The following is a 26,360-nucleotide window of genomic DNA, read 5'->3' on the forward strand; positions in this document are numbered from 1 at the left end:
GAATCCGATAACTTTCTGCACTATTTCGACGGCTGAAATACGATGGATGGTGGCGGAGCCCGCAGTTGTTGCGAGAGCAGAGCTACAACAACGTTCCTATTTTTCTTATCTTAGATTTGTGGAATCTTATTTTTCTTTGTTATTTATTTCCATTCAAGTATGAGCTAATTTGTTAGGATTGGGTGATAGAGTACCCCTATTGTGATGTAATTAGTTTGCCTAAACTTTGTTACATGATTGTCTTTTTAGTTGTTTAATAAAATGTTTACAATTTCTCTAATCACTTTGATTCATCGAGAGAGGGCTGCAAGATACTTAGGGTTTGAGCTATAGAGATATAGGTGAACCCTGAAGGTTATTAAACATTGTGGTTTAACTAAGTAAAATTAGTTAATAATGGGTAGAGAGATCATTCACACCACAAAATCACATGGAACCTGCATTTAATGATTCATAACTACGTTGGCCATAGAGATATATGAACTAGTATACATGTATTGTTGGTGAAAGCCCTTGCATGCATTAGTGTTCTGATTACTAATTGGATGATTGTTGTAACATTGTGACTGCATTCTGGTTAAATTGCAATAACAGGGAGATTGATCCCAATTTACTTTTAAATTCCACGACGTGTTTCACGTGTCTCAGCTTCAGAAGTATGTAGCGGATCCTTCGCACCTGGTGCAACCTGATAATGTGGAGGTTCAGGAGAACCTAAAGACTCTCGTCGGACCACTCAAGATTCTCGATCGGGGCGAGAAGCAGCTGAGGAGCAAGATCATTGCGATGGTCAAAGTGCAATGGATATGAAGAACTCTTGAGGAGTATACCTAGGAGCGAGAGGACGAGCTTCTCCGGCAGTATCCCGACTTCCTAGATAGGTATGTTTCCGATTTTGATGACAAAATCCTTAAAACGGTGGGGTGAATGTAAGAACCCGCACCGTTAATTTAGGAAATTAATTAAATAAATATGAGAATTAGGAAATAATTCCATAATTGACCCTAATAATTATGATAAGGCCTAAATAATTATGGTAAGTGATTAATAATGTTGAAAGTCGCTTTTCTGACGAAAAGCGCAAATACCGGTTCTGCTACTCGGTATAAGTGCGTACCGATGAAGTATCTCGAAAAATTATAATAAGTGTGAGAATATTCCTAGAATAATATATAGGACTTGTAAAACAAGTTTCAAGTTAAAATAATGAGAGCTGGTGCCAGAACCGATATTGGCTATGGAAAAGCGCATACCGGAAATGTGCTGCAAAAAATAAAATAAAAATATGATAAATCTTAGAAAAATAAGTAGGTTCAGAATCCAAAGTTTGGGATTAAAATGCTAAGCGTAGCAATTAGCATTAATACAGTGCGATTAAGACTTAAGTGGCCTATGTAAGGCCTTGGCACACACATTTAGGTCAGAAAATACTACTCTACGTGCCTCCATTTCTGATCCTTGGACTCTTTATGCTGCCACCCTCTATTCCTCTTGAAACTCCACCAGGTTGTCACTTTTTCTTCTAGTTTCTCCACCAAAACACCTTGGGTGAGTGGGAACTATCATTGTGAGTGTGAGGTGAGCTCCATTTCTGGGTTGTGGTGACTGTGTGTAGGGGTTGTTGGGCTGACTTCATTGTTTGAGTTGTTTGAGAGCTTGGGTCTTGTTGGTATTGGTCCAAGAAGCCATTTTTGGTGAGAAAGAAACCACCTTTGATTACCATTTTCGTGGCTTGTCAAAGTCAGATTGTTGAGGCTTCTTAGAGAGCTCCAAGAGCATCATCTACCTCTGTTTTGAGCTTGGAGTATGATCATCACCTTTGTTCTTGAGTTTCTTTAGTTAAAAATGAATCCTTGATGCATGTAATGAACTAAAGTTGATAACTTAAGGTTGGGTAAGGTTAAACACACCTAGAAATACATGTTTAGGCTTCTGAAATCATGAAAAGAACCATTTTTGGGAAGGATATCTCGTGAAATGCAGAACTGCATTCTGTCGCGAAATATCTGAATATGATATCTGGATATGATATCCGGATATGGGGTCTTGTGATATCTGAATATGGATATCCGTAGACGATATCCAGATATTCATATCCGGATATCATATCCGGATATGCCCCGACATATATCTGGATATTCTGGGTTTTTGAGAACAGTAATGGTACTGTTCATACAGAATGCTATTTTGGGTTTGTGAACCCATGATTAGTCAGTGTGGACTTCTGCATTTAATTATCTACGTCAGAATCAAGTGATTAAAGGCTTATGGCTTTGTGAGAAGCCTAAAGACATTAAACGTAAGGGAAATGCGTTGTCTTTATGTCATATGTTTGAAGAGTATGAATATTGATATGATAGTTAGTCTAAAACAGATTACGATCTTGCTGTTTGTGGACTTTGAGCTTGTGTGGACTCTTGGCTTGGATAGTTAGCTTGCAAGGTAAGCTTTCGTGTCCTCGGTTTAGCCATTGTTGGTTCTACCATGTCCCATGGAGGATGGTTATATGCATGATATTGTTTTCATAATATACTGGATGGTTCTACCAACTCTGTCCATTTTCTTCCAGTAAAGGTGAGCTTCACTACTGAGCACTTGGCCAGACTATATGTTCGCGAGATTGTGAGGCTTCACAGGGTGCCCAAGAGTATCATCAGTGATAGGGACCCGAAGTTCACATCTCGGTTCTGGGAGGCGCTGTAGGGAGCTTTTGGTACTCAGTTGAGATTGAGTACATCATATCACCCTCAGGCTGACGGACAGACTGAGCGAACCATCCAGACACTGGAGGACATGTTGAGGGCTTGCACTTTGGAGCAGGGTTTAGCATGTGATAGGTACCTGCCATTGGTTGAATTTTTGTATAACAACAGTTTTCATGCTAGCCTGGGCATGGCACCTTACGTGGCGTTGTATGGTAGGAGGTGTCAGACTCCTACCTGTTGGTCTGAGGTTTGAGATAAGGAGCTGTTTGGCTTGCACTTTGTCCAAGATACTACCCTGCAGATCCAGTTGATCAGGATAAAGCTGAAGCAGGCACAGAATCGCCAGAAGAGTTACTATGATGTGAGACATTGTCCATTGAAGTTCAGTGAGGGTGAGCACGTGTTTGTGAGACTTTCACCTGTCACCGGTGTTGGTCGGGCCCTCGGAGTGAGGAAGCTGAGCCCGCGATTCATTGGGCTATACCAGATACTTGGTAGAGTAGGACCTGTTGCCTACCGGCTTGCTTTGCCTCCGAACTTGGCCAACATCCACGACGTGTTTCACGTGTCTCAGCTTCGGAAGTATGTAGCGGATCCTTCGTACGTGGTGCAACCTGATGATGTGGAGGTTCGGGAGAACCTAAAGACTTCCGTCAGACCACTCAAGATTCTCGATCGGGGCGAGAAGCAGCTGAGGAGCAAGATCATTCTGATGGACAAAGCGCAGTGGGCAGGAAGAACTCCTGAGGAGTGTACCTGGGAGCGAGAGGACGAGCTTCTCCGCAGTATCCTGACTTCCGAGATAGGTATGTTTCCGATTTTGAGGACAAAATCCTTAAAAAGGTGGGGTGAATGTAAGAACCTGCACCGTTAATTTAGGAAATTAATTAAATAAATATGAGAATTAGGAAATAATTCCATAATTGACCCTAATAATTATGATAAGGCCTAAATAATTATGGTAAGTGATTAATAATGCTGAAAGTCATTTTTTTAACGAAAAGCGCAGATACCGATTCTGCTACTCGGTATAAGTGCGTAACGATAAAGTATCCCAAAAAATTATAATAAGTGTGAGAATATTCCTAGAATAATATATAGGACTTGTAAAAAAAGTTTCAAGTTAAAATAATGAGAACTGGTGCCAGAACTGATACTAGTTATGGAAAAGCGCGTACCGGAAAGGTGCTGCGAAAAATAAAATAAAAATATGATAAATCTTAGAAAAATGAGTAAGTTCTGAATTCTAAGTTTGGTGCAAATATGATGCAGAGATAGAGCATGATGCTGCTGCATATCTTCTCCAAATCTTTCCAAATATATAATTCAGATTTGAATTGGATTTGTTGGAGATTTGATTAGGATTTCCTGAAGATATATGAGTGATTATTCAGATCAAAATATCTGTTTGCACGCTCATAAGCTTCCCTCCATTAAGTTGGTTGGGCTTGAGTGCATAGCTTGCTGGTGATGATGTCAACCAAACACGCTGCTGACCTCATCTTCAATGCTACAACACTGCTTTATGATGCTACAACACTGACCTGCAATAAAATAACAAATGCAATAAATGGTTCCAACACTCAAATTATCTTTAAATATCCACACTTAGGGCTCGTTTGGTGGATAGGATAAGATATGATATGGGGCTGATAAGCCTATATAATGTCCTGTGTTTGATGAGCACCTGATTAGCAATCTGATAAGATTATGTTGAAGGAGAAAGGAGAAAGAAAAAACAAAATATAATGCAATAAATATAAATATATTGGGTAGCGTGTGAATATATTGGGTAGAGTGAGGATATATTGGGTAACGTGGGGATGTATTGGGTATCCAATATTGGTATCCTATCTTGTTGAATCCTAACCCAGCTCCCCCCATAGGATAAGAAACCACATATTGAATAGGATAAAATGAGACAATAGGATAAGCAAATCATATCCTATTGACCCACCAAACAAGATATAAAAGTAGGATATGATAAGTTATCCCATCTTATCTTCTTTATCAGGTGCTTCAAAGAGGCCCTTAATATATTTCTCATTCAAATTATGAAAATATAGAATTCATGCATTAATCATATAAAACCAAGAGAATTATGTATATTCATGGCACCAAAATATCATAAATAAGCCTGAAAATAACTCTCCATTAGAGAGTTATCATTCACTAAAACACATATAAAAAAGTGTGTGGAGTTCATGTAGACCCATGTGAAAAGAAGAGAGAAAAAAAAAAGATCCACCATACTTTTTTATGTGTATTTTGATGGACATTAGATAAAATTGTCTAAAATAACTTTAGAAATTTTAAACCCTTAAATTTTTAGGTAAAATGATAGTTTATCCAGTACTATAATTATTATTTGAATCGTATAAGTTTTTTAAAAAAGTTGTTATCATTATGGATTCGTTTACTAGAAAATATATTGTAAAATAATAAGAAAAAAATAGATTCACATATCTTCTCAAAGAAAAAAAAAATCAAAATATGTGCAAAATGTCTAAAAATAAAATATATTTCACATGTATTCGAAATGATGAGTATCATGAACTTACCTTTATCAGGTCCATTTTTTTATATACCGACTCTAACCCCTTCAAATTTATATGGAAGGAAGGCTTTTGTAATTCATATTAAAAGAGTAAATATTAAATGCTTGTGTTTTTATTGAACTATCTTACATTTTTACCAAAAGTGCAAACTTTAATAATTAAACCCATTTTAAAATCAAATCAATTAAGAAAAAATATGTGTCATTTTACTCTCACAAAGAAGTGAGATATACTTAAAAAAAAAGACAAAAAAATGAAAGTGTGGGACCCACGTCTCTTTGTGAGAGTGTAATGAAAGTGCGAACCCATACTTTTTTGTGAGAGTGAAATGACACAACTTGTATTATTTAACATGACACACCTTTTTCCCTGTAATTAACACATGTTTAGTTGTTTATATTGAATTTTCACAAAAGCTCTCTAAGCAAACTAAAAATATAAAACTAGTTTGTATAAAATACCTCGATTATAAGCTATATATTTTGAGGGTTTAATGTTTCTCATATCGTAGAAAATAATTTTTATCTTCTATATACATATAGTAGTGTGCGTGGTACTGTTCTGTCTTAGAGACATAGATGTCTAGCCCAGTAGAGCTGGTATGTTGCTTTTGGATCTAGGTGTCCTCTCTAAGGTATCTATGAATTAGATGTCCTTGAGTCAAGCACAGGAGAATAATAAATGGCTTTGCTAAAGAGGTGTGTGTGCAGTGACAACATAACAGTAAGAGAGAGCGTACGTACTTGTAGGTTTTACCTCTTATTTATAGGAAATACCAGTGGGTATTTGGTTATGGACCTTCAGTGCTTCTGCTAGTGGCCCAAGCCCGTGTATCATGCTATTGTATTAGGATTGGTATCCTTGATGCATATCCTTCCTTAATTATGTCTCGTTTATGTTTGGATTGCCCCTTGTTGGGCTTAGCAATAAATGAGCCTTAGATATGGGTCCATAACAGGTACATATTTTATCTTTTTCTTTTCACACGGGCCCTCATACTTTTATACGTGTATAGGAGATATAAGAGATAAATTTATTTCTTATAACATGAAAAATATTAAACCCATATTTTAAATAAAAAATAAGTTTATTCAATCATTTCGAACTCTTCATTAACCAAATTTCATATCAGTTAAGCTCAAACATTTTTTGCCCCACCCATTTGGATGAGATTTTTCTTATGGTGTAGAATGGAAATTAAAGATTTTTGTCATTGACCCCAAAGTCTAATATTCGAATCAGAGGTCGTTTGTCCCAATATTCAACCATCCCGAGCTGGTTCAGTCCTTTAAAAGCAGGTTTAAAGGTCCGAGTTTTAAAAACCGATCAATTCATTTCAAAACTGAAATTTCAACTTAATTGGATTAAAATGGGTTGGGTTAATACAATTCATTTTTATTATTTGAAGTGAAGGTATGATATAATCTCATTGGAGTACCGATTTAATCCATTAAATTATGAATACCATTATCTCCAATTCTGTAATTGAATCAGTTTCTTTTAAGATTAGTACAAATCATTACTCGACTTTGTGAAACCGGTTAAGGATTATTTGTCTTAATACTATTGCATTTTTATGGCTTTCATTTAAGAGTTGTGATGCTTCATCACCCTTGTTTTTGTTTACCCCCTCAGTGTCTCATTTCTTCTTTTCCATCTACAGATCCCATTTAATTCTACGTAGTGTGTGTATTTAAATATGTATGAAGATAACTCTTCCAATCATTTAAAAGATTGAGCATAACTCACATTTACTAACTTGCACATAAACAACCATAGAATTTACTAGTTCATAAAACATATCTGCATGACATAAAACCAACAAACCATTAAGGATAAAGATAGAGATTACATTTGAACCAAAAAATAAATAGAGAGACAGATTATGATATACTCTTAACGAAAGACATTAATAATCTTATACGACACCACTCGCACATGTCACCTCAAATATGTAGGTTTGTCTCCAACTAACTGTACACTAAATACAGTGATTGAAAGTTGATAACCCACCGATATACTGAGTACTGTGAAACTAAAACCTTCATAGCTAAAACCTTCATAGTAATTATTGATTACGACGTTAATTAAAGTTTTAGGGTCAAGTCAAACTTCGTCGCGGCTTCATCATGATGAGTCTTTGTGTCTACATCACCTCTCTTTGGAAGCACATCAAAGTCAATCTCCGAACTTGTCACCTTCCTCGTTGGCTGCAAAACAAAGTCAAATCCTGATTTTCCACCCTGCTGAGTCTCTTTGACTTCATTAGTCACAAACCCAGGATTGAACAATCCCAACTCCGGATGCTGAAAAGCACCATATCCAATATTCAGCATACCAGAACTGTTCCCAACCAAATTAGGATTGAAACCTGCAATCAATGGTTGCTGCAGAAAAGTTCTAGAATTACCAAATTCCTGAGTCCCAAACCCAGGATTGAACCATGCTCCCTCTGGATGCAGAAACATTCTGTCTTGTCCACAATATTGATAGCCATACCCCATCATAGGGTAGGGGGTGGGGGTATGATAAACCTGACCCTGAAGGTGTTGGTTTATAGGGTTTAGGGTTACCCTTTGATTTCCATTGAAAGGTTCATAACTAGGTAGGATTGGTGGTGAAAACTCATGCATTGAGTTCATTCCCCTAGCTACATTCATAGCCTGCATCCCTTGTTTGAGGGCTCGCTCCCATTTGTGACCATTTTGGTGACCCCCTAATGCTTGTGGAGTATCAAAGGTTTTGACACAAAAGCCACAAGAGTAAACACTCTTTCGCTTTCTCTTATTGGGATTGTTATTAATAATGAATCCAAAAAGACGCTGTGGAATGATTTCATCGGTGGAGTTTGTTGAGTCCTCTCCACCATTTTCAGCATCAGTTTTGTGATTCTTTGAATCATGATCATCAGGTTCTTCTATCACAATCGCCTTCCTCTTGTCCCGGTTTGAATTAGGTTCTTCAACGATTAATATCTCCTTCCCCTTGTTCTTACTCTCCAATGCAGGTCCTTCGTTCACCATCTCCTTCATCATGTTGGAATTTGCTTCAGATAGTTCTTCACTCACTTTCTCCTTCCCCTTGTTTGGAAGCTGCTTGTTTGTGCTGAACATGGCTGAAAGAGAAGATATTTGAGTGTTTTGTGTTTTGGTGATTGGATATTGAGGGATGTTTAGCATGTTCAGACTTTGGTGAATTTAAGGACATACAAGGAGAGCAGATACACATATTGTGGTGTCCACGTGTTGCAGGTTAATTTTCTTGTCCTCGTTTAATGCATTAGCTTAATATGGTAGGTACTTACTATGCAATCCTGAGGATGTACCCATACAATTTCCGAAAATTTAAAATCATATCTGCTTAAACTTGGACATATATTTAAGACAAGGCAAAAGTAATATTATTATTTCATCCAAAAACATAAAGTAATATGTATGATGCATTTGTTTCCTAATAAAGTTTCCTAGTAAAAATTAGTGACAACGAAGATATGTAGCTATGAAAAATGAACACCTGCCAGCTTGATCCATATTGTCAATCCTCATTCTGTACTCTTTATGTTCCTTCCAAACTGAGTGTAAAATTTGAAAAAAAGGATGCGTATACAACTGTTCACAACGGTACATTGGGTCCACCACCTAACCCAATACCCCTAGTCCCACATCCAAGAATAACTATTTACAGTACCCCCACAAATGCCAGCTAGGTCTTTCTAGACGATGCCCCATGATCTTTAGTGATAGATTATTCACGCTTAATCCTAATTGCATATTTTATTTTAATTCATTATTGACTTGAGCGTCGGAGGAGTGTAAGCACACACTCTCATTTATCAATTAAGCATCCAACGAAGTATCATTACCAACATTGCGCGTAAAGCTTATTGACTTGAGCGTCGGAGTGCAAGCACACACTCCGATTTATCAATTAAGCATCCAACGAAGTATCATTACCAACATTGCGCGTAAAGACATTCATACCATTTAGGAAAATAACCATGCACATTGAAGGCAACTATATTATTAATTCATGATCTTGGTAATTTTACAACCATTAAAGTCAATCTGCATAACTACTAAGGAAAATGCGATATAATGATTATCTCAAAACACATTGCTATTGATCTAATTTAGAAATCAACAGAACTATATTTAGGTACCAACTGATCGAGAATGCAGTAAACATAATGTCTCTTAATGGTCTAAGGAGAGTGAAAATTTTAGTAAGTGATTATGTTAACATCTCGTTCCTCTTTCATTGCCCTTTTATGTTACCCCTTAACTGTCAAATTTGATACCTATAAGAATATGTTGTGAATGGACAATTGAAGAATTTGAACTATTGTTTCAATCCCCTTTTGTCCTTTAACATAACTCTATCTTGTAGATATTTTATTTCATGTGATAAGGGTTTGGAACGGGTGGCTTTAGCCCAAAACCTAGGTCTTGGGCCTGATTTAAGAAGTCTCTGGATCTTGGTACGGTCCACAAGGTCTAATACAAATTAGAACCAACAGATTTCAGAAGGCAAGATCAATACAAAGATATTCTTACAATCAACTGAATAGTCCACGGTTGAAAAGGGTGGGGGATTGTTATGAAAGAATAGGATCCACATTTAACATTTTAGCTATTGAAAAAAGCAATGTAAAAATACATAAGATCTGTGACATGTTATGACTAGTATTTAAAAGGAAGTACCCATATACATTCTCTCTGTTGCAGATGCAGGATGTCAGAAGACCACAATACATGTAATATAATCTTTGCTGCTATGTTCCACTGCTTCAATATCCAATTTCTTAGAGCACATTCCAGTTTCAGGCTCCTTCACAATGTTTTTTTCTTATGTTTATGACCTCCATACTGCTAATGACATCCAAGAGGAAATCCCCATCAATGTGTAATAATCAGCAAATTTTATTACTAGCTTGATCTTCAAGGGTTAGAAAATAGTATCAAAATTAAAGCACTAGGGTAACATGAGGATGATGGATAGGGGTGTAAATGAGCTAGGCTGGGTTGGCCTTTGGCCTTTTTGGCCCAAGCCTACGTCAAAAAAAATTCAGCCTATCTGGCCTACTGACCTATTAAAGGTTTTATTTGTATGCCAAACCCGGCCCATTTTTAAAAATAAGAAAGTCTGACATGGCCTACAGACCTTGTAGGCCTCCCACTGTAGATACTAAGCAAAAAAAATAATTGTATAGAGCAAAGAAAGTTTTATTCAAGCATGCACTAGTACTTCTCATAAGAAAAAAATGACAATCAAGAAAGAGTCAACATAATACCCCAGCTCTAGAATGTATATCATAGAGGAATAGAGTCAAAGAAATGGAGAAAATAAGAAAAATACAATTACCGGATGCTGAAATAAAGTCTACAAGAGAATGTCATTTATTTAAAAATCTTTAAACCACCATCAAGACAAGGGAAAGAAGAGTATTATTGAAAGTTCTTCATCAGTAACATCATAATCCAGCAAGTTACCCATTACTCCATGGTATTAAGCTGCAACAGCATTAAAATTTGGAGACATTAGACAAGTGTTCCTTTCATAAAATAAAATAGCACAAAAAGTAAGAGATATTGATATTTGGTACTTTGCGTCTTTGCCACATAAAATAAATATTATTTTATTATTTTATTTTAATAAATTAAATAGGTCAGCCTACAAGGCTGTAGGCCGGGCTTGACAAAATTAGCCTATGGCCTATTTGTTAAAAAAACTTTTTTATAAGTCTAAGTCTACTCTACTTTTCTGAAAGGTCGGGCCTGGGCCGAGCTTAATGTAGGCCGGGTTGGGCCAGCCTGGCCCATTTACACCGCTAATGATGAATATACTTATGAAGAGCTTTAATGCCTTAACCTATCATTAATTCCATTGAACAAATTGAAGAGTAATTACTCGTGTACATCTAATAAGTTCATGTTAACTAAGAGAATAAATGCTTAATACTGCCCAAGATTCTTTACCTGCAAGTGACTTTTGGATCCTTTTATAAAATAGGTTCAATAAATTACAAGTCTAATGATATTCATTTTTTACATTCCCAAACTCCAAGGTTGGAGCAGGAATCTCTATACTTTTATATTCACTCATTCAGCTGAAAAATACTGCAAATGAAAACTTAGCTGAAGATTGAATATGTGTATCATAACTTCATGCAAAATAACATTATACTTCTTTCTTTACAAGTTATTCATCCTCTGCAGAGAGGGTAGTTTATGGGTCCAACTTCCATCCCTACTACATGATAAAATGTTATTTCGTACAGGTAGTTATATGATTGAATGCTTATATCAGGATCTGCTGTTACTGAGGCTTTATATCATTATCATCAATAGAACAAGTAACCAGTGGGATTTTACCAGAAAGCAACAAAAAGAAAAAATTCACATTTCCATCACTGTAGTCAGGGCTCGCCTCTATTATTTTGTAAGCATAATATCATTTGTCGGAGATTAAAAAACAAATGAAATTAGAAATAGAGAAGCAAAGACATTACTGAACCAATTAGGCATAGAATGGAGATATACTAATGTACTAGCTACTCCATTATCCGTTCCACCAAGTGATCATTGAATGCACGATTCATGCAACTGATATCAACCCATATATAGCTATACAACTTCTATTTTTGGAAGGCACTCATGACGTACCTTCAGGCTTCAGGATATAAGCATGTTACTTTCTGAAAATGAAAATTCAGACTTATTTTGACAAATATATAGAATACAAAATGTAGTGATAACTAGTGTAATTTTTAATACCTGCCATACGTGATTGCAGCTTGACTTTTTAAACAAAGTACAAGATTATAGGTTAGTATGAGTTGAATTTCATGTGAAGAATGCTCAGTATGTTAAAGAATTTCCCTAATCCGCAATGAAAAAGCATAAAGAAAGTGAAAAATAAGTGACTGAACCGATCGAACAGGGACTTTTGCTTCAGTCAACACAATTTTTTCATCATGAAAATCATCCGCACCAGAACAAATTCTATAACACAATGTGAAAAGACCAAAGCTAACTTTGTTAATAGTATTTATATAACAGAAGCTTCATACCGAAAATTGAAGAAGAAGATACTTTCAAAACAAATTCCATCGCAGCTAGGTGGGTATGTCCCACTTTAACTACTTTTTTAATGTATAGAGAAAGAGATTCTCCTGCTCCTGGAGCATCTAAGAATAAAAACGAATTGAACAAGCTTTTTGTAATATTTTAGACTGACTAACAAATTTCAGCTTACCTTACTTAAGAGAAATGGGTTACCAGTTCAACATAAGAAATCCATGCAACAAAAAATTATAAGATATCCCTGCAACCACAGGTGTAAATACATATAGGTGAATCCATGTATTGTATTACAAGAACAAAAAATTTATATCAACATGTGGATGTGGGTTATTTTTTATTTTTTTTGGGGTGTGGGGGGGGGGGGGGTAAGAGCAGACCACAACAATTCTTCATGGAACTTATCTATGCCATATTAACAAGATAGATTTCTCCATAAACAACACTTTCCCTATAAATTTCATGTGATATTGTCATTTAAAACTTTTGTATTTATATCTCTCTTTATAATTATTTATAAATTTTAAAATAGATGACATCCTATCAAACCATATGAATATTTATGAAGAAAGAAAGAAATATAAAATTAACTTCTCTGTCTGAAGATAGTTTCTATGCTACTTGTTAAATTTTAGCTCATTCCCATGCATAATTTTATTCAACCATCAAAACTTCTTATAATCATGTCTTCGTGCTTTCGACCTATTCTAGAATCGGAGCCTTTAGTGCATTGTTTTTATCATATTGGGCCCTCTTACTATTGAACATAGTTGATGCAATTGGGCTTACACTCCCTTGGCCCAGTGACATGGGGTGCTACACTTACCCTACTCCAATTTCTTTGTTGAGTAATTTTTTTTTTTTTAGTTTCCCAACCGATTTATTCTTCAAACTACATCTGATTGAAGCACTTGTTGAACCCTTATGTAGCACCGAGACTGACAAGAGACACGTGACATGGAATGACACGACACAACACTCCGACACGTTAATTCAAAAAAATGTTAGATTTCGACACGTTATGACACGTTTTGATATTAAATAATATTTTTAATTTATGTAGTGTATATTATATTTAATATTCAATAATTTAACAAAAAAATGAAACTAAACTTATAATATTCATCGATTTTGCAAAGAAACATAAGATATCTAAAATATTTATATTAAACTCAATAAAACGGTAATTGTAATCCAACGAATCTAATAGTTGGAATTAAAAAATCAACGCAACACAATTTTTTGAAGTGTTGGAGTGTCGGAGAGTGTCGAACACGACACGTCAGAGTTTTTGAAGTGTCGGTGCTTCATAGTTGAACCTTATTAAAAAAACTTGAAAATTGGAGATAGGCCTGGAGCTATTGGATAGAAAGGAGTTAAATTACAAAGTATAAAAACATAGGTCAATTAATTTTGTGGGTGAAACCCACTCCCAGTTATTGGGCCGCACGATAATTTTTTTGTGGGCCGGGTCCGAATGGGAGAACCTTTACTTAACAGCCAAGTCACCATGTATTGCATTTGCATACGCAATTCAGTTTAACTGAAATGGATCATCTAAGGTTAACAAATAACTGCACAAGCTGCACTTTATCAATCCAACGCTTCTCATTTTTTTTATTAAATTTTATAAGAAAATGAGTTAATTTTCACGGTTGAGATTTTTAGCAGTTGTTTTACAACCGCAGACAACCCAAATCCGATATTCACAAACTAACATTCAAAGCTCAGACAACCCAAATCAGAGATTCACAAACTAACTTTCAAAGCTCAGACGTAAGAACATGTGATGTGTTGTTTCAGAATTTGAGAGTGAGGAAAGTGGTACCGATGATGAAGCGCCTTGTGCTCTGTGTTGCCGCTTTCGTTGCACTTTCTGGGCTCTATTTCTATGAGTTGGGGTTGTGCATGCAACGCTACAACCTCATTAGAATGAAGGTTGCTGAGATCGAAAACCTTGGTCGTTTCGCAATTCAAGAGCACAACAACAAAGAGGTTTTTTTTTTTTTCTCCTTGATTTCATTGACATTGGTATTAAAGATTGAATTTTGGCCCTTGGGGTTTCATTCGTTGATTCATTCATTAAAGTGTGTTTTGTTTGTTTAGTTAAAGCATGTAAATACACTAAATTCCCCTTTTTGGTTTCCTTCCTTGTCCAATGTTAGTGCTTATTTTCTAGGTTGTTAGTGAATTTCCTCTTTTAGCGATTATTCACTTGGATTGATATATATTAAAAGAAAATTTATTTATTTTTTAGCAATATTTGTGTGCTTGTTTCTGTAATCAGGGTGTATACTTACCAGAAGCAGAAGGCATGAATCCTTATCTTGGTTGCTTTAATAAATTTGTTTGGCGGGGCATTATGAAACATCTGGAAATGCGACAATTTGTTAAGAGGAGATGTTCAATAATTGATAATTGGCATAAAATACTTGTTTCTTTTGGTATTGTAAGTTATGTTTGATGTATAGATGAGTAGTCATCGGTTTAATTCTATTCATTGGGTCATGATTTTATTGTACTAAAATGAATATATTGTATGATATTCATGAAAAAGTAGTGATATAGAGGAATGAGGCTCTATAGTGATGATGATAGTGATGGTGAGGTGAAAAAGCCTAGAGGATGTGAAAGATACATCTTTGAAGTTTAACTGTTTAAAGCAGGGGACTTACTGAGGGGGAAAAAATAAAATAAAAAAATCTTACTATACTTGTTGGAGGTGTAATCAGGTGTTTGGTACATCGTCATCTAGATATCTAGTATTCCCAGGTATTTTACAAACTTGATTTAGATGTCTTTTTTGGTGTACTGTACAAAGTCATAGGATTTATCCAAAATCCGTTTAAATGATTATTCCTTGCAATTACAGGTATCTCGCACTTCCCAAAATATGTTGAATTTGAATTCATATGTTAAAGACTTTATTAACCTTCATACTTCACTTTTTTTTCCCCCACCTTCGCTGACAAGTCTCAAATCTCAATTTATAAGCTATCCATGTTTTGTATGCCTTTTCATCTTATACATATGTATCCAAGATGCTTGCGAATAAAAGACGTATGGATACCAAACACCTTTATTTTTATATTACTCTACTCACCATGTCCTACCTTCACAAATATGTATACTTCTATCTTTGAGGTGATATATAGAGCCAGTTTTTGCAAGTCTCTCTCGTTCAGTTTCTTTTTGTTTTCTGACTAAATATTGATATACCGATGACAAACTTATTAAAAGTCAATGTCAAGTGAGGCAAAAAAATAGTTGATTTTTACTCAATTTGTGGATGGAAGTAGTCATTGTAGTATAATAGTTTATTATTGAGAATGGAAGAAATGAAGGAACAATAAGAAATGCCAGTATTTGAGGAAGAAAGATACGACAGCTTGTCTCGTAAATAAGTTTGTGCTTGGAGCAGGAATGCAGGTCTAATCTATGTATATATACAATTTTAATGTGTTCTATATATCCATATTTCTGTTGATTTCTTGTTTCAAGCATAGTGACCCATGATGGAGTTTTCTGAACTTTGCCAGTCTGACAATGTTTCCTCCCCCCCCCCCCCCTGCAAATTATTAAATCAAAATTTAGGTATATTTATATATATTTCTTTTATGCAGAATGCCCTTCTTGAATTTGCAAGAGTATTGAATGCCAAAGAACAGGTGGTAGCAGGTAAGATATATTATCTTACACTGGAAGCAATTGATGCTGGAAAGAAGAAGATATATGAAGCCAAAATTTGGGTGAAGCCATGGATGAACTTCAAGCAGTTGCAGGAATTCAAGCGTGCTTATGTCATCTCTCCCTTTAGGAGTTCCGGTCTTGGTGTTAAGCAAGGTAATTGATTGCTTATATCTACTCATAAATTTCCATGTAGAACGTTTCCTTCTTCACCACTTTGATGCACCCTGTCTCCCCATTTTAAGGTTGAATTTAGAAGTACTTCTTTTAATTAGCACAAAAGTTATTGCTTTTGGAATATGTAAAAAGATGTAGAATTTTTCTCAGATGTTAGCAGTTTCAGTTTCAGTGTACTGTTGGAAATAAAAATGGTAAGGTTTGTTGCAACATTTTATATAATATTCTTGGTGATACGAGAACTGGACAGTATGACGTCTTCTAAAGGTTGCAAAAATATGGATAATAACAATGGACCATTTTGGTATGGAGTTTATTATTTATAACAGTGGATGATAAACATAGCCATAACTTATATGCCTGGAGGTCCATAAATTTAAATTGATATGAATTCACTAATTTTTCAACCACATTTTATCGTTTGAAGTTATTATCAATTGATATTGCAAATATTTGAGCATATTTTGTCAGTCTTGTTATTCCTTGTCTCCATCCTAGTAAGCATACAATTTGTCCTTTAGTTGGCAAGGAAAAGAAAATAGAAACTTGTTATTGTCTTACTGGAAAAAAATTTAGATTCGTTTGACTAGTGAACTCTTTAGATTCTGGAATATGAATTACTCATAGTTGTATAGTGATGTGAAATTAATTAAGAGGATGATGAAACCAAATCAAACACACAAGTAAAATTGAGGGAAAACAAGATTGATTGTATTGAAATTATCCAACGAGCAGAGACACTTTAGCTCTGTTGGAACATTATAAATGCAGAAATACAAATAACAAGACACTAATGGCTGAAACAGCCTTGGAAAGATAAGAAAGAAACACCAAGGGACCCCAATGGTAGCCTTCCTCTCACTATTTCCCCCACCGAAGTTCATACAATCCTATCCCCTACAATTTCCATTACCCCCCCTTATAACCCTTTCCTCCCATCCACTCATTCTCTCTCCTGTAACTAACTTCCATGGGCTCTTCTGCAGTGCTGGATCTGGGCCCACTTGTCATAACCCAACAGAGGATCTCTTTGTGCTGGATAAATATGATCTCCATCCCCAGTGGAGACAATATCAGTCAACTGTGGGATTATTATACAATAGCACTTAAATAAAACAGCCCGTATTAAAGGGAAAATGGGCATGGGCAATAAACTAAGACATTTCTATTTGCTGATATGAAAGCTATTATTGCCTCTTCAAGCTGGGTAGGTTTAGTTAGAGTCCTCTTCTTTAGAGGATTCTGTCCCAAGACTCCGACTACTATTTCCAAAGGTTGACAAGGAGAAAGCGAGGATTGGAAAAAATGATTCCAATGTCGGACATTTTTCGGATCAAAGAGAAGAGAAATTTGCCATCTGTGCAATAGTGCATGTTTAGATGAATGTCTGGAACAGTTATTTCTAGTTCCTTGGTATTAACTGCATATTTTTTGCTCGTGAGTTGTGACTAGTTGAATATTGTTAATTGTTTCAAAGTAAAAGTGACCTTTTGGTCCCTTGCAAAATAAACTCTTGTTTCTAGAAACCTTCAGTTGCTTTTTCATATGTTATTCAATCTGTAATCGGGTGGGACAGAAATTTATATCCTCTGAAATCAAAAAGGGCTCTCCCACGTATTAAGACCACAAACTTTGGGTTTGTGCATGTTTGTCTGTCTCCCCCGCCGTCTTCCCTTCGGTGTTTATGAGCAAGGCCCTGCAGCTCTTGTTGATACTAGATAAGATACTACAAATCATCCATAATTTCTCCCCTTTGCCGCTGATAATATTAAGTTATCTTTATTGGACATTTGGACTTATAATGTAGCAAGGACTGACTATGTGACTGTTTAGCTATAAGAGGTAGTTGGTTTTTAGTTTATGTTGATATGGGAGTTGACCAATGATTATATAGTGCAAATTATTTGTTCTTGTTCTTCAGCTTTACCATTATTTCTTGGTCCTTATTCTCGGGCAAAACTGTGTAATATAGTGAGGGGAGCGATACTTCCTCCCATCTCCAAAACTTCCAAAAATTCAAAACTCCCCCTATGTTTTGATTTTTTTATATAAAATATGTAATTGAACCCTTGAAAATTTTTATTGTTGCACCTACAACCTTTTTGGTCTGGTTATGTCCCTGCTTATACTGATTTTTGGGCACAAAGTTGTTACTCCAAAAGTAGCGTCTCATCCTTCTCCTTTATTTCTTAATTTTTATTTTCTATTTAAATCTAAATTGTTGTTTCTGGGAACTGTACCACTTTGATTCAGAGAGGATCAAGTTAGGATGGCGTGAAGTGCCAATTCATGATCCTGAGGTCAAAGATGCTGCTAATTATACTGTGAAGTCCATTGCACAGAGGTCCAACTCCCTGTCTTCATATAAACTTATGGAGGTTGTTGTGGCCAAGACCAAGGTGGGAAGTTCTATTAGTCGCTAGCTTCATTTGCTACTTCTCTTCATTGCAAGGAACATATTTATATTGCTTTTTATGCTTATTCATCTTTGTCAATTGACATTCTTTGGCTAAAAATGCAGGTCATTGAAGATTATGTCAAATTTAACTTGCTTCTGAAGTTAAGCCGGGGAATTAAAGAAGAGAGGTTCAGAGTTGAAGTAAATAAGAAACTAGGAGGAAAGTTTTATGTTAGCTGGGTGGAACAAGATCGCTCCTGAATTAACTATCCTTATATTTATTGAAGTGGAGTGATGCTGCTGTTACCTAACGTATGAAAAACTTTAGTGTGAATATGTTCTGTTGTGTGTATTCTTGTATAAATGTAAAGGATAAAACATATACTGACTATTGGAGATACATAGATAAAATGCAGTAAATAGTGAATATGTCATTTAGCTTTTTTATAAATTCATTCTGTTCGTTTCTCCAGTACTGAATTGATTCGCGTGTATCTTTTGGTAAATACCTTAACACACTATACATAAAGTTGACTAGTTGGTGCATATACTTTCATTCGCAATTTCATTTGTCATAGAATCATGTCATGATTGGATAAAATATCTGCAAATGTAAGTTTGTATTTTTCACCAAGGGAGAAAAAAAATACCATTAGCATGTAAAGCTTAATGTAGAGGGTTTAGATCTGGGAAGGGAGGAAGAGAGAATCAGAGAAGTAAAACGTGAAGAGAGAAGTTTGTCCAAATTTTGCAATTATTTTCTATTCCCGCCCCTTGAGCTATATACCATCACTTTGTTACATTAGTTTTCTGTTTTTCACATATCCTAATTTTGACAGAAATTAACAAAAGTTATTAAAGAAAATTTCATGAAATTGGGCCTTCTTAACTATTGAAAGTGGTCCAATAAATACGAGGGTCTTCTCCTTGTGCAAGTGGGCTTGTTCTCCCTTAGCTCAATGACTTGGGGTACAACATCCCCTTCTCCATCAAAACAGGTCTCGTCCACGAGGTGTGATGGCCCACAATTTGAAGCCTGATAAGAAGTCTTTGGTTCCATGGATCTGTCGGTGGGAAGGTTCTCGAGAGAAATGGGTTGTGGGAGTTGTTGCAAGCTGGCAAGAACTATCTTGTGATTGGTAGGTGGGGAGATAAGAATCTCGTTCTCTCCCTTGTGATTGGTTTCAACCACAGTGGAGTAATGGCATTTGTGTTCTCAATGGTGTGGCCTAATGAAGTGGGCTTGATGTTTTGTATCTGGTCATTGATCTTCAGCCTTAAGTCTTCGGTAGATCCCTGTGCACTAGTGTTTGTCTTAAGCGTCAAATGTATATCCAAAGATAAAGGAGGAACCTTTGGTATGGAATCAGGAGTCAAAAGAACCTCGTCCTCCCAAGTAGAGTCTTCTGGCGGCAACCCATTCCATTGCACCAGTACTTGTGGAGTCTTGCGACCTTGTCTCCAGATTGTTTGACTGGGCACAATGGCCGCCAGAGTATGCTTCGGTGGTGTGACTTGGAGATCTAGAGAAAAATCATGGATCTTGTATTGTCCCGCTGTAAAGAAGGGCCAGGAGTGAAACATGAAAAACGGGATGCATGCGTGAGCCATCTGGTAACCAGAGACGATATGCCACACTACCAATGCATTCAAGGACTTCAAACGGACCATAAAATCTCAGACTAAGTTTGTTGGAAGACCTCCTGTGGACAGACAACTGGCGTTAGGGTTGTATCTCAAAAGCACTTGGTTTCCCACTTGAAAGGTAAGTTTTGTTCTTTTTGATTTGCTTGAACTTTCATCATACCTTGCGCCTTAAATTTTGCTTCAATGATGTTAGGATCTTGAAGGTGCAGAGCATGAAAATTCAATTTTTGAAGTGACAACTTGTGAAGGCGTAGAGCAGGAAAATTCAAGATTTGGAGCGACAACTCGTGAGGGCCCCTATCGAAAAAATCAAAAATTTAAAACGACAACTTATGTAGACGCAGAGCATGAAAATCCAATATTTGGAGCAGCAACTTGCGTAGACAAAGTTGGGCATTCAATCCGAAGAAGTAATGGAATTAGAGGACGCATTTGATGAAGAAGAGGAGGACGCCAATCCCTTGGAGATTATAAACCAGGGACATAATCGGTAAGTACGACCTGGAATTCAATTCATTTTTCAAGATATCGAGATGCAAATCAACATTCTTGACTATGATGTTTACGATCATAACACAATTTATGATGATTATCCGATTGATGATGATTATCCCATTTATGATAATTATCCATCTTATGATGAAGATTCAGTTTATGATAATAATCCAGTCTACGATAAATCTGATGGAGAATCAGATTGTAAAGATTTAATAGAGGAAGATTTATCATTTGAGTTTTTGTCTAAAGAAATTGATATCAATGAATATGAAGCAGATTCGACGCCGAATCTTTTCTTAACAGGGGAGAATGATGCACTTACAGTTACGCCATGCACATAGCCCAACCATTGATTTAAGAAGCTCAGAGTCAACTAGAGTTGTGGCCCAATAAGTATGGCTCAATTGTTGAAAGATGCAGTGATTTGAAATATAACAAATTACGATCAAATTCAAGTCAAAATAAAGCAACATATATGATTGTGATATTTTTGGCAAGAAAAGGAAAATAACACATTTGACATGATTTGAGATCTAAGATTTGGGACGTGTTTGAAATGATTTAATTGTAATTCTTGGTTGTTGTTGGCACCTAACCCCTCCAATTATGGTTTTATTGCAAAAAATTTCTTTTGCTACTCAACTTGGGAAAGTTGTAATTTTTTACTAAACTCATCTCTCTTTAATTATTTAGTATTTATGGTCTATAGTATCTCGTGAGCGACAACCTCAGAATCTTTAATTTTTCTAGTTAATAAAATTAGAGGTTTCTTATTTTTACAAATGTTGTTGATGCAATTTTTAAATGTCTGCAATTATAGGGAATTGAAAATAAGATATTTTCAGTATATGTGGACAATACAACCTACAATGATGTTTGTATAAGAAATTTGAAAAGCACATTAGCAAGAAACACTAATTTAGTCCTTGGTGGACAACTATTTGATGTGAGATGTTGTGCTCACATATTGAATTTGCTAGTGCAGCATGGTCTTAATCAGATCAAAGCTATTGTTGAAAATGTTCGTGAAAGTGTCAAATATGTTAATCATTCTGACTCAAAGATTGGAGATTTTCTATGATATTATCAAGAAGATGGGCATAAAAGAAAGGAAACTAGTTGTTGATTGTCCCACTAGATGGAATTCAACATATGAAATGTTGTCTGTTGCTTCTAAATTTAAAGATGTTTTTTCAGAATATAAGGAGTGGGAGCCACATTATAATTATTTGCCATCAACTAAGGATTAGGAAAAGGTTTAAAAGGTATGCCATCTTTTAGAAGTTTTCACTCATGCTACTAATGTTATGCCAGGTAGCAAATTTATACCTTCCTGAAGTGTTTAGGGTGAAACAAGTGATTGATGCTGCATCTGAAGACAATTATGATTTTATGAAAGGAATGACAAGGTTATGAAAGACAAATTTGATAAATATTAGGGAGAATGCAATATGTTGATGGCCATTGCTAGTGTTTAGACCCACGATGTAAATTCCATCCGGTGAAAATTTGCTTTCCACTTATATACAAATCATAATATGAGGCACAAATTAACATAGACAAGGTGAATGAAGCTTTAAAAGCTCTGTATAATGAATATTCATCCACTGATAGTCAGGTGAGATCTTGATGCAAAATTATAGGGAAAATAGGCTTTCAGGAAAATGCAGGAGTTTTCTGCTATATTATCATTCTTCAATCATCAAAACTCTTGCTTTCACATCCTTCTAACAAGCCTTTTAATCAGGCAATACAAAAAGTAACTGACAATAAAGGACCATCAATGGTTTTAAAAACTGACACAAAACGGAAATAACCATAAACAAAACATAAAGTCATGCAAACTGAAACGTCTGCAATTATTAAAATCCATAAAAAGCTTTAAAACTGAAACGTCTGCAATTATAATAATTTATGGTGACTTAAGTGCATCATCCTCTCCCACTAGGAGAAGATTCGCCCTCGAATCTGCAACGTCTTCAGGTGGTAATCCAGGCGGCAACTCTTCTGGTACAATATCACCAAATTTCCTAATTAAGATTAGAACTTGGAAATGCAATTCTTTGACATGCTTGGTATATTCATTTGTAGTTTGGATCAATGATCGCATCTGTGATCCGTCATAGGAAAACTTTGTCTGATGTACCCGCAAGTCTCATTGCCTTTGACGATCTCCAATTAAACTTTTACCAAAAGCTAAGTCTTTATCTCCATGGAGCATAAGGTTGTTATGCTCGTTGTCCCCAAATTCATAATACTGCTTGCAAACTAAAGACTTCTTGGATGAAGGATCATTCTGCATGATATCTTTGGGTAGAACTTCATCTTTGTCAGAGATATTAGAATTTCTAATAACTGACTTCCCATCAGAATCACTACAAGAGATTTCTTTCACCTCTGGATTCTCGTCGTCTTGCTCCCAATCATACTTATCATAGATAGGGAACTTGTCATAAATTGGAGCATCCATAACAGGATTCTCATCATCTTGCTCTTCATCATATTCATCATAGATTGGGACCTTCTGGTCTTCTGTCAAGTCTATGATGTCAAAGATCTTTTCGACGGTGTGTGACCTGTCGATAAACTCATCTGGATGAGTAGTGCCTTCGAATTCTGGGATCTCAATCTTCACCTCAATATTAGCAAAAAAGGATTGATTTCCAGGTTGACTTCGTCCTCGTCGCTCCTGGTTTCGGTTCCATAATCTCCTTTCCTCCTCATGAGATGATCTTTCAGATTCCCATCCTTCATCTGACTCGTGCAACTGTGCCTCTGCAAGCAGTTGTTCGAGTTCTTGGATCCGCCTGTCCTTTTCCTCAATTTCAGCATCTCTCGCATCAGTATAATAATCACCATCGGTAGGTTGACCGCGTCTGCCGCCACGACCTCTTCGTCCACGACCACGACCTTCGCAATTTTCCTGCTCAGCCATCTTTAAGGCAACCTGAGCTCTGATACCAAATGATGCAAAATTATATGGAAAATAGGCTTTCAGGAAAATGCAGGAGTTTTCTGCTATATTATCATTCTTCAATCATCAAAACTCTTGCTTTCACATCCTTCTAACAAGCCTTTTAATCAGGCAATACAAAAAGTAACTGACAATAAAGGACCATCAATGGTTTTAAAAACTGACACAAAACGGAAATAACCATAAACAAAATATAAAGTCATGCAAACTGAAACGTCTGCAATTATTAAAATCCATAAAAAGCTTTAAAACTGAAACGTCTGCAATTATAATAATTTATGGTGACTTAAGTGCATCAGATCTAGGATGAACGTATCCTCTTCTACTCCCTTTACTTAAGTTCCACGTGGCTCTACCTCTGGGTTTGACCAAACCATGAGCATTCATGCATGAACAGGAATCTATTTCTGCAACAAAGTCAGAGTTGAAGTCACATGTTTATGAAGGTGTTTATGAATATCATGAAAAATCCCATCTTTCATTTGATGCTTTGGAATGGTGGAGGAGTAATAACTTAAAGTATAAAATCTTATCACGAATGGCAAGAGACATACTCGTTGTACCAATCTCTACAATAGCATTAGAATCAACATTTAGTGCTCGAGGAAGAGTTATTGATGCTTATCGTTCTAGCTTGACTGAAGATAACATCCAAGCTTTAATATGTGGTAAAGATTGGCTACGTAATAAGTATCGCTTAAAGACAAAACAAAAAGTATAAATTTAACCAATTGAAATTATTTTATAATTTAATTATATTAATTAAATTTTAATAGAAATCTGACTTTATTTTTTATGTATGAGGAATCAACATCTCAGCATGTGAGATTGCCTATATGAATCTATTAAAAGATTTTTTGTTTCTTAATTTTTTTTTCTATTCTTAATTCTTGTTTTTTGTTTTCTACATCTACAAATTGTGTGACAACTTATATAACCTTGGAATTGTATCTGCAGGGGAGAGAAGATGAAGAGAAGTTTTTTTGCTACTACAAGCATCATGATGTATTTGTTGGATTCATGTAGTTATTTTAATTTACATAGTATGGATTGATTTGTTGGGTATGATGAAATATATGTTATTTAATTTGAGCATTTTGCTTCTGAGAGTGGCTTAAATGCAAATTGTGATGAGTTGTTGTTGTGATTCATGGTTCTGTTTGGACGTTGAAATTGTGATTTTTGTTTTAGTAATAGAATTGAAATTGTGATTTTTGTTTTAACAATAGAATTTGAGTATTTTGTGAAGTTGATTCATGGTTCTACTTGGAAGTTAAAAATTAACAGACTAACGGACCAGGTCAGACCATTTGTTTTTTATAAATGGACCAAGTCAAGCTAATAGTTAGACTCATACTATGTTGTCGGGCAAACCAAATTAAAATTTTTTGGCATAGACTTGGAATTTTCGGGACAAAACTCGGCTCATTCCAGTCCATTTTCACCCCTACTTATGACCCTTATTTTTATGAGTTGAATTTTGTTATTTTGATAATTTAAATTGAGAATCATAGGGTTAGTTTTTTTTTTGAAAATTCTAACTTTCTGTTTAGTCACTTTTTCTATGTGCTTTCCGCATCAATTTTTAGATTTGTATTTCAAACATAAATAAAACAAGGGAATTGCTTTTGTTATGTAACATAACCTAAAAGCAAATTTCCTACTCTCACAAAAGGAGGAGAGAGGAGAGAGGAGAGAGAATAGGAAAAAGAGAAAAAAATTAAAGTGAGTCCCATATAAATTTTGTGTGTGTAGGAAGAAGATTTTAGGTTATGTAACATAATAAAAACAATTCTCATAAAACAAATGGAATATTTATGAATTTTTTTTTTCATTTCCTTTATTATTTTCTTTTCCTGCAATATAGACCTTTTCCCGTAAGCTTCCAACACGTCTGGGAAAGTGAACAGAACTAGTTGATCGAGTATAAATAGACTTTCATTCGCAATTTCATTTGTCATACAATCATGGCATGATTTGATTAAATATTTGCAAATGTAAGTTTTAACTTTTATTAAAGGAGAAAGAGAAATGCAATAAGTGTAAAGAATCACTTCAATGCAAAACATTAAGGTTTTGGGTTGAAGTGGTTCTTTACATGGTATAAGAGTTTGAGTGATTATAAGGTCACAAGTTCGATCCTCACCGTCCCCACTTTAAAGTAGAATTAACATAAAAGCACAAGTAAATCAAAAATTGGGCCTGTGCAATATTCACACTTCTAGCTCAACGGACTCTTGCATGAGGAGATTAGTTAGAGAATAATATAAATTATTAAAAAAATTCTCATCTAACACCTTAAAATTTTGGGTTGAAGTGGTTCTTTACCATAAACTTATAAAAGTTTCATTGGCATTTTATGTCAGTTCAACTTAAGGTAAACCATTAATTTACTCTCATTAAAACCAAGGTGCGCTTAGTGCTACTTCCGCTCAACTCTCTTCCCATTTAATATATTTATATAGATTACACATATATAGGAATTTCAATTCAAAATCTGAAAGTGACAAAGCCAAATTGATTGAGTTTTCTTTACTTCCTTAGATTGTAATTTCAATAAAAAATTAGATAGATTGAATTAGATTATGTGTTTAGAATTTAGGGATAGATTGGATAAATTGTAATTAGATTACGTGT

At 35.4% G+C, this 26,360-nt stretch overlaps 1 protein-coding gene across 1 annotated transcript; it reads left to right on the forward strand.

The window, feature by feature from the left end:
* The first annotated feature begins 14,057 nt into the window (after positions 1 to 14,057).
* On the forward strand, positions 14,058 to 19,133 carry LOC133312705 (cysteine proteinase inhibitor 12-like). The gene is made up of 4 exons (XM_061513950.1): positions 14,058 to 14,337; positions 15,966 to 16,185; positions 18,460 to 18,605; positions 18,728 to 19,133. The coding sequence occupies exons 1-4, from the start codon at positions 14,173 to 14,175 to the stop codon at positions 18,863 to 18,865; spliced, it is 669 nt and encodes a 222-aa protein (XP_061369934.1). The 5' UTR covers positions 14,058 to 14,172; the 3' UTR covers positions 18,866 to 19,133.
* Positions 19,134 to 26,360: the final 7,227 nt, after the last annotated feature.

This window comes from Gastrolobium bilobum, unplaced genomic scaffold (assembly GCF_033153095.1).
Source record: "Gastrolobium bilobum isolate Gb01-03AN ecotype WA unplaced genomic scaffold, APGP_CSIRO_Gbil_v1 utg14484, whole genome shotgun sequence".
Taxonomy (NCBI): domain Eukaryota; kingdom Viridiplantae; phylum Streptophyta; class Magnoliopsida; order Fabales; family Fabaceae; genus Gastrolobium; species Gastrolobium bilobum.

Excerpts from the sequence above, each read along its gene's own strand:
- LOC133312705 (XM_061513950.1), top strand. The coding sequence starts at position 14,173 with ATGATGAAGCGCCTTGTGCTCTGTGTTGCCGCTTTCGTTGCACTTTCT. Across the intron at positions 16,186-18,459 it reads CGGTCTTGGTGTTAAGCAAG|AGAGGATCAAGTTAGGATGG; the intron begins GTAATTGATTGC and ends ACTTTGATTCAG. Across the intron at positions 18,606-18,727 it reads TTGTTGTGGCCAAGACCAAG|GTCATTGAAGATTATGTCAA; the intron begins GTGGGAAGTTCT and ends CTAAAAATGCAG.